This window comes from Canis aureus, chromosome 23 (assembly GCF_053574225.1).
Source record: "Canis aureus isolate CA01 chromosome 23, VMU_Caureus_v.1.0, whole genome shotgun sequence".
NCBI lineage: Eukaryota > Metazoa > Chordata > Mammalia > Carnivora > Canidae > Canis > Canis aureus.
The window spans coordinates 22,932,161-22,940,338 of record NC_135633.1 but is presented as its reverse complement, the minus strand read 5'-3'; the positions used below and the strand labels follow the sequence as shown (position 1 = coordinate 22,940,338).

At 39.1% G+C, this 8,178-nt stretch overlaps 1 protein-coding gene across 1 annotated transcript; it reads right to left on the bottom strand.

Annotated features, from left to right (window-relative positions):
- Window positions 1-7,425, bottom strand: HBE1 (hemoglobin subunit epsilon 1). Its single transcript, XM_077867774.1, has 4 exons — window positions 7,198-7,425; window positions 1,643-2,068; window positions 1,297-1,519; window positions 1-238 (listed from the first exon to the last, which is right to left on the bottom strand). Exons 2-4 carry the CDS (start codon window positions 1,732-1,734, stop codon window positions 110-112), a joined length of 444 nt encoding a protein of 147 aa, XP_077723900.1. The 5' UTR covers window positions 1,735-2,068; window positions 7,198-7,425; the 3' UTR covers window positions 1-109.
- Between the last annotated feature and the right edge of the window lie 753 nt (window positions 7,426-8,178).

Sequence of the window (8,178 nt, the reverse complement as noted above, 5' to 3'; positions counted from 1 at the left end):
CTGATTAGAATGAACTTTATTAAACAGAAGTTGTGCTCTCAAATGCTCCCCATATGCAGGAGGAGGACACTGGGGACACAGAAGGGTACTGCTGAACTAGAAAGAGGACTCAGTGGTATTTGTGGGCCAGAGCAGTGGCAACACCAGCCACCAGTTTCTGCCAAGCGGCCTGCACATCGGGGGTGAATTCCTTGCCAAAATGAGAAGCCAGGATGATCACCAGTACATTGCCCAGGAGCTGTTAGGTGAAAGACAAAAATGACAAATAGGCATGTTGAGTAGAAGTTCTCAAAAAGAATTGCAGAAAAAATAGCTCAGACCTCTACTTCCTACCAATTCTACATTCTTAAACTGCTCCAGGAGGTATGCCTGCAAAAGCCCAAATAAGCTAGTCCTTAAATTCAATGAGTGTGAGCTTTCCATTTAACTCCCTGCCTCCCCATATTCCCATCCTCTCTACCAGGCCACCATTTTTATTTGCATCTCTCCTCCCCTCTCTTATCTACCAATTGGCTAATTCCTGTAATAATGGGATCTTAGGGCTGCAGGGGTCCCCAGAGAGAGCTTATTTAAGTCTCCAATCAGGGATCCCTGGGTGGCGCAGCGGTTTGGCGCCTGCCTTTGGCCCAGGGCGCGATCCTGGAGACTCGGGATCGAATCCCACGTCAGGTTCCGGTGCATGGAGCCTGCTTCTCCCTCTGCCTGTGTCTCTGCCTCTCTCTCTCTCTCTCTGTTGACTATCATAAATAAAATAATAATAATAATAATAATAATAAAAATCTTAAAAAAAAAAAAAGTCTCCAATCAGTGCAAGAACAAAACTCCACTCGGTAAAAATACTGACAGGTAATTTAATATATTCTAAAGAACTTATATATTACTTTGAGACAGTCTGTCTAAAATTTCCCCCCAAAATCTCTCTCTAAACTTTAGTCATCAAGACCACATAAAATAAGACATTTCCCCTTCCTTGAGAAAGGCCTTTATCTACCAAACACCAAATCCTATTCCTCCTTGAACAAGTCTAACATTCTCTATGATGAACATATCCAGTTCTGACAAAAGTTCTTAAAAAGATTTAAGCAAATTTTGGCTGCTACTAGCCCTTCTATAACTAGTCCTGAATCAAGTGGACTAGTTATGGTCCTGGTTATGCCCACTAGAGATCTGTCCTTCTAACACCAAGTTCGACCCATAATTTCTGAAATTTCTGTTAGCTTTTCCAAAGACTCAAATTCCATTATTACCCCAGAGTGAAAAGTAATAAAAGAGCACATGAGCATTTCCTGAGCTCACCCTGAAGTTCTCGGGATCCACGTGCAGCTTGTCACAGTGCAGCTCACTAAGCTTAGCAAAGGTGCCCTTGAGATTGTCCATGTTCTTAATAGCATCTCCAAAGGAAGTCAGCACTTTCTTGCCATGGGCCTTGACCTTGGGGTTACCCATTATGGCAGAAGCAGAGGAAAGGTTGCCAAAGTTGTCAAAGAATCTCTGGGTCCAGGGGTAAACAACCAGGAGCCTATGTGACAGAACCACAGAATATGGAAAATCAGAGACTTGCAAAAATCTTGAGGAATTTCCTGGTCAATTGGCCAGGTTCATATTCACCACCCTTTCTCATGCCTTGAAAGCCAGTGCCTACCTGCCCAGGGCCTCGCCTCCAGCATCTTCCACATTCACTTTGCCCCACAGGCTGGTGATAGCAGCCTTCTCCTCGGCACTAAAATGCACCATGATGTCAGGTCTGAGAGCTTACAGGCGATCAGAGATAGAAGCAGGTATGTGCTGCTGCTGGAAACTGTCACCTTTTATTCTTTACTGCTGACCTTCTGGCCCCTTGTTCCTCCTAGTCCTTTAAAGTCATTGGTCAAGGTTAAACTGTGTCCCTCAGGGGTGGAGTCAGATCAGGGAAGGGTCAGCAGTGAAGCATGTCCACTGAACTTGTGATAATGTGTGTTGGTTCCTGAGACAGGCTTCCTTTGTTGGTTCCTCTGTCCTAAACATGATCCTCCAAAATGACATCCATCTCTCCCTTTCTTCTTCTCCAAGAAAGACCTGCAGAAAGCAGCTAAGCCCAAGATAAGGAAAGAGTTGTAGTCAGAACAGTTTCAATATTTGGATTAAAGATGGTGATAGAGACAAGAACAGAGTCATGAAAAAAAAAAAAAAAAGAACAGTTGCTGACATAGAATCTCAGCCAGTTTTCACTCACTTGAGGAGTGCATTATAACCAAGCCTCAGGTTCTTAATTTCCCAAAGGAGACAAAACACACATGTAGTTACTTCAAGAAGCTAAACAGAGTAACAAGGGATCCACAATAGGACTAAGACTTCAATCCCAAAGTACAACATCTGAGGGTAATTTCATAAAGAAGATAGATAGGATAAATTTACTTCCTGTGCTTCCCTGGAACCCTCTCTCTGTCCATTTCTCTGTGATGGAAACTGGTCACTTTGGGGAAAATTTTCCCAAGTTCTCGTCTTGATTTTCTGCTCCACTTATACTTCTTTAATCAGTGAGACAGCTGAGGAGTCTCCAACTATTTAAAACTAGGACTTGTGATCAAACTCAGAAATAGATGAATGGGTAGGTTAATTAAGCTCGAGGTTGGAATATATTTAATGTTTGCTGCAGCCATAGGTGCCTGAGGCTTCAAATGCCTTGAGTATTCTTTTGCTTGCTTGTTTGTTTGGGTTTGTTTCTTGATGCCACTCTTGTCTTTGGGTTTTCCTGAAAATTCAGCATGAAATAGAGTCTGCACCTTGCAACTTTTTCAGTTGCAATCTGCTGTAATAGCAGCAGAGTCTGGAGTCCAACAGTCTGGAGTCCTGTGGTGTGGGGGTAGGGAATGCTGGAGGAGAAGCATTTTATAATTGTATAATTAAGTTTTAGTCTTTACTGGAACAGTGTTCCTGGACTATGACTTTTACAGTGTTTGTTAACTTTTCCCCTCCTAAGGAGGTCAGGAAAATCTCCCTGGGCTAAACTATATATATGAAAGGGTTGAAAGATAGCATATCTGTAGTTCAGTACAAGGCTATAGATTCTGATTCTGAAGTCATTCAGGTTGGTTGAGTGTAGTCTTTTACTGCCCCTAAGGCATGTTGATTCAAGCTAAATTATCTCAGATGCTCATTTTGAAGTATTTTACTTATTTCTCCTATGAAATATCATTTTTGTCTCCCTTTCCTGAATGTAAAATCCAAAGTTTAGAGATAATCTGGATAATCATCTGGACATGATTATCCAGATAGATAAGAAAGATTAAATCATTAGAAAAGGTAAACAAGAATATTTATGAAATATAAAATTAAAAAATAATAAAATAAAAAAATGTTATGTCAAAGGCATTTAAATTTAAAAAAATTTTAAAAGGAAATTCCAAAATTCGATGAGCTAATAATAATTCCAGATTCTCGGTATTCTGTAGCATTTGTACCTTTGTAAGGTCTGTGAAGGATTTTAAGAAATTTAAGATACCTCTCTTCAGCAAGGGGAAATAAAATATTTTCTTGAATCTTTGTAGTTAATTTATGATATGTATAGATCCTGAGTCAACTATTATATCTTTAGGTGCTATCAGTGTGAATTAAATGTTATACTGTTGATAGGTAAACTAAGTCTTTAGCCCCATTACATGTTTTTCATAGTATTATCTGAGAAAAGTTACTTCAAAAATTATTCTTCACCACAAGTGAGTTCTTTTTTAATCTTTAATCTCAAAAATGGGAAATCATAGACAAGGTTTATAAACCACTGAAGGTATACAAAGCTCTTTATTAGAGAGGCTATCAGTATGCTTTCATTATGTATCTGAGTTTATATTCTCGTAAGAGAAATAGATGATATTGTAAAAGCTTCTATGAGGTGTTGGATTAGCCTAAAATAAATTGGTTACTATGAGTAAGTAGCAGGAGACCCTTGTGGCTGCCATGCAGGAAGCCAGTAAACGTTTTCTGTTTATCAAAGGAATGAGAGAATAGACCACTTTGGTGTCAGGCAACATGACTGCTTTCTAAGTCCCATGCTGCCCTAGCACCATCTCTCACGAAGGTTGTAGGTGAGTCAACCAGAGTGGGGTTTTATTCTCAGGGTGATTTCTCCCAGCTGGCAGCTACAACATGGAGCTGTGGTTTGACTGGCCTCTGAGATCACTGTGCCTAAGGCATAGCTGAACATATGTGTGAATGTTAATTAAGCAAGAGGGAGAGGAAATGGAGAGCCAGAACCAGCCAGTTATTACACACATTTCTACATGATAGACCTGGAAGGTTAAAAGTTGAATCTGGCAATTTAGACAGTCATAAATTTCCCATTTCCTCTGAAATAGAGCTCTATTTTCCTGCTTTCCTTGATGCTTTTTCACCTTAAGGGAAATTACCTTCATTTATTTTGTGATTTATTTTCAAAAACAGATAATTCCTGTTTTTTTTCCCATTTATTGTAAATAATATTGCCCAATGTATTCTTTGAGCTAAGAAAAAAAAATAAAAAAATACTCTGAAGGAATGACACAATTATTAGATTTTCTAGTGTTTTCTAATCTTTCTGCCCCTCAGTTTACTGCACTACCATGGGTTATTGGGCCATATCCCATGGCTCTGACCCAAGACCTAAGCCATGTATGGTGATTTATAAACTTTGCTTAAGCAAGTACCTCTGAAGCATGCATAAACCCGATATTTGGATATCTACTTAGAGTTGATTCAGGTAGAGCTCTTCTAGGTATAGGGCTTAGAATCTTATACAGAGAAGTGATAGAGAAGACCCCATTTTATACTAAGATTCCATGTCTGCTACTAGAAGATTGGGAAGTCTTTGACTTGGTGACTTTTGAATTCTACAAAACATTTAATGATTTTTTTTTTTTTTAACCTAGGTATGCTATCTTTAGCACTTTGGGTATTCAGTACTGAAGTTATAGCATAGCATGTTTCCTGAATAAAAAAAAATTACATCTCTCTGAAAAAGGATAGATTTGAGGCTTGGTAAGTGTGCAGATTTTAAGTGGAAGCAGTAATGGTTATAGTTGGTCCCTATCCATTAACAAAATCATCCACCCTGAGGAATTATGAGAAACTAAGACACTTTGTTTTATAGACCTAGTGGCGGCAGCTAGTGATTGCTCCTCCCTGAAACCCCTTGTAACCTTTACTAATTCTAGCCCCCAGAGGATTCTTTCTAAAACCAAGTTCCCACAACCCTTATCTTACTGAGTTTGAAGCATCTGTGAGGGAACAGAATTTCTCTTAGATTCCTAGACCAACAAGCCAATGTAACACTTCCCTGTACTCCAGCCTATTCAGGCCCTATGGTCACCAATCTTTATCTTTCCCTGTTTGACTGATTTTGGTTTTGGTTTTGGTTTTATTTTTCTTTCTCCTCCTCACTCCATCCCTCTTTCCTCTCTCCTCTCTGTTCTCTTTCTACTTCTTCCTCATTCTCTTCTTCTTCTGGTTTGTTAATTCATTTGCCTTCTGGGATCTGGGGAGCTTTTATTTCATTTTGTTTTGTTTCTAATCAACAGAGGTAGGCAGATTCAGTGTTTTTCTCCTCTAGAGACTTGGGCTGGTGATAGTTGGGTGGGGTCAGAAACTGTGGGCACAGATAAGAGCTCAGCACTACACAGACTTGTGGCAAGGGAGGGAACTACCTAAAGACAGTGAGACCAGAGTGCTTCTCTTAACTGCCTTCAAAGATCCCATCCTTAGTTCCTACACAAGTCAATAAATACAAGAGATCATGGGCTTGTGTTTGAAGGTCCTTCAAGGTTAACAACTCAGAAATGCCTGATAAATATTGTGTGTGTGTGTGTGTGTGTGTGTGTGTGTGTGTGTGGTCACAAATATGTGAGTATTGTAAGAATATAAATGCCACAGTGACTGGAAATGTTCAAGGCCTAGGAAACTAGGGGAATAAATTACATTCTTTAAATTCACCTGAGACTAAAAGATAACTTTAGTGACAAAAAAGAGAAACTCATAGTTACCTGAAAGAGACAGAATGACTTCCAGGCCAGAAATGACTTACTTATAGTCTTATGAAATGTTCTGATATGTATAAAGAAAAGGATGCCAATCATTAGAGTTGACCCATAAGGAAAGAATAGAAAATAAAAGATCTCTTTTGTTAGCTTAGAGTCTAGAGATGTTCTGAACCTTACATAATATTTATGTTCATGCCATGGTTAGCCTTGCCATGCCCATGGATGAATGTGCCATATCTTATCCCATTGGCAAGAGGGTTACTTGGCATAACTGCCTCCAGCTGCCTTCCTTCACATAATTCGTTCCTTCTCTTTTTACCTGATTGGTGTAGGGAAAGGATTTATTGTTCAATAGACATGAGTCTATTGTCCAATAGACATGAGTATTCCAGCTGTAAGTCTCAATGAAGAGTAATAAGCACCATGGTTTCTATTTTCGTCTGTGTGTCTTTTATTTTGGCCAGAATAAGCCTTCAAGAGCCTATCTCAACCTATGAATGGGCTATATCCTGGAAATCAAGAACCTGATGGAGATCCTACCTGCTGGGGTCTGACTAGCTCTAGCTGGCCTTCCTACTTCCAGCACTGCTCCACTGATTGCTTTGCTTTGTATGCATACACAAGTGTGTATGTGTCTATATTCTCTGTACTTCTAGTTTTATGTGTGTTTGACCATTCATTCAACACTGCAAAAGTGCTAAGAATGCAGAAGTGAGAAAAACAAAGTCCCAGATCAACACTCATTTATGTATAACTTTGGTTAATTAATATTGGCAGAATGTGTTGCTTCCATGCCCACTTCTCCATCACAACAGCTGTTATTTTGCAGTAAAAGTCATCTGTTTATCTGAATGACTACCCACCCCCACTGGAGAAGATGAATTACTTGAGCCCAGTGACATTGCTTCATCTACACTTATTCACATTGGTAAACTAGAGTCTAACATAGAACCTGTTATAGAGCAGCACTTGGGATATGTTTGCTGAATGAATAAATGAATGACTTGTTCAACTCACATTTTGCAACCCAAATTATCTCCCATTCCCACAGATGTGATCTTATACTTTGGCATCAAATTTCTAATCCTCATGTCCTTTACTCTTTACCTATAGGGTAATACTGAAACATCTTGGTGTGGAATGAAAATGTCTTATCATGTTAGCTCCTGATCCATCTGCAGCCTCTTACTTGAATACCATAAGGGGATACAGAGTTTCTGGTCCTACGTTATTTCTCTTCACATCCGTATCTCCTACTGTACTGTCTGGCACAGACCAATGATGAGAACAATAATAATGATGATAGTGGTCATTTCTTCAGTATGTGGTCTGCTTCAGGCATTGTTTTTAAGATTTACTTATTTATTTGAGAGAGAGAGAGAGCGAGAGAATATGCATGAGTAGGAGGGAGGGGTGAAGGGAGAGTGAGAAAGAATACTGAGCACAGAGCCTGATGCAGGGCTCAATCTCACAACCCTAAGATCATGACTTGTGTCACAATCAAGAGTCTATGTGCTCACTTCAGCAGCACATATACTAAAACCAAAAGTCTGAGGCTTAATCAACTAAGCCACTTATGTGCCCCTGTTTCAGGTATTTTTAGATAATTTATATGTGACATTCCATTGCCAACAGAACAAACAGATGATCTAAGTATAATCACTATTCCCACGTCATGTATGATAAAAAATGGTGATTTTTAAATTTTCCCAAGAATACAAACCAAGAATGCCTTACTCCTTAACCCTTTGCCCCCAACCATCGAGTTGTATCTCCTTATTCGTATTATGAGGAATGAACAATTCTCTGATTCTTTCATTAACTTTAAGGTTCAGTCCAATAGTACCCTTTTAAGCATGTCTCTCAACCCAAGCTAGTCTCTCTAATTCCATATCCCAATTTTTTCTGTCCTTTTTTCCATGAATTTTATTGAAATGACTCATATTCCAGTCCTTTTCTCAGTTATTACACAAATAACTCACTCACTGTGTTTTACTGTCTCTATAAACATTCTTTAGGTAGATTTTCTTTCTTCATGTCTGCACATATATTAGACATGTGTCATGTCACTCTAACTCTACTTCTGTACTTGAGTCAAGAAGGAAATTTTAACATAGCATAACTAAATCTTCTTTATGTGCTCCTACCAGAGCCAACAAGACTGACAAGGAGTCACTCATTCACCAAAAAA

Excerpts from the sequence above, each read along its gene's own strand:
- HBE1 (XM_077867774.1), bottom strand. The coding sequence starts at position 1,734 with ATGGTGCATTTTAGTGCCGAGGAGAAGGCTGCTATCACCAGCCTGTGG. Across the intron at positions 1,520-1,642 it reads GGAGGCGAGGCCCTGGGCAG|GCTCCTGGTTGTTTACCCCT; the intron begins GTAGGCACTGGC and ends TCTGTCACATAG. Across the intron at positions 239-1,296 it reads TGGATCCCGAGAACTTCAGG|CTCCTGGGCAATGTACTGGT; the intron begins GTGAGCTCAGGA and ends TTCACCTAACAG.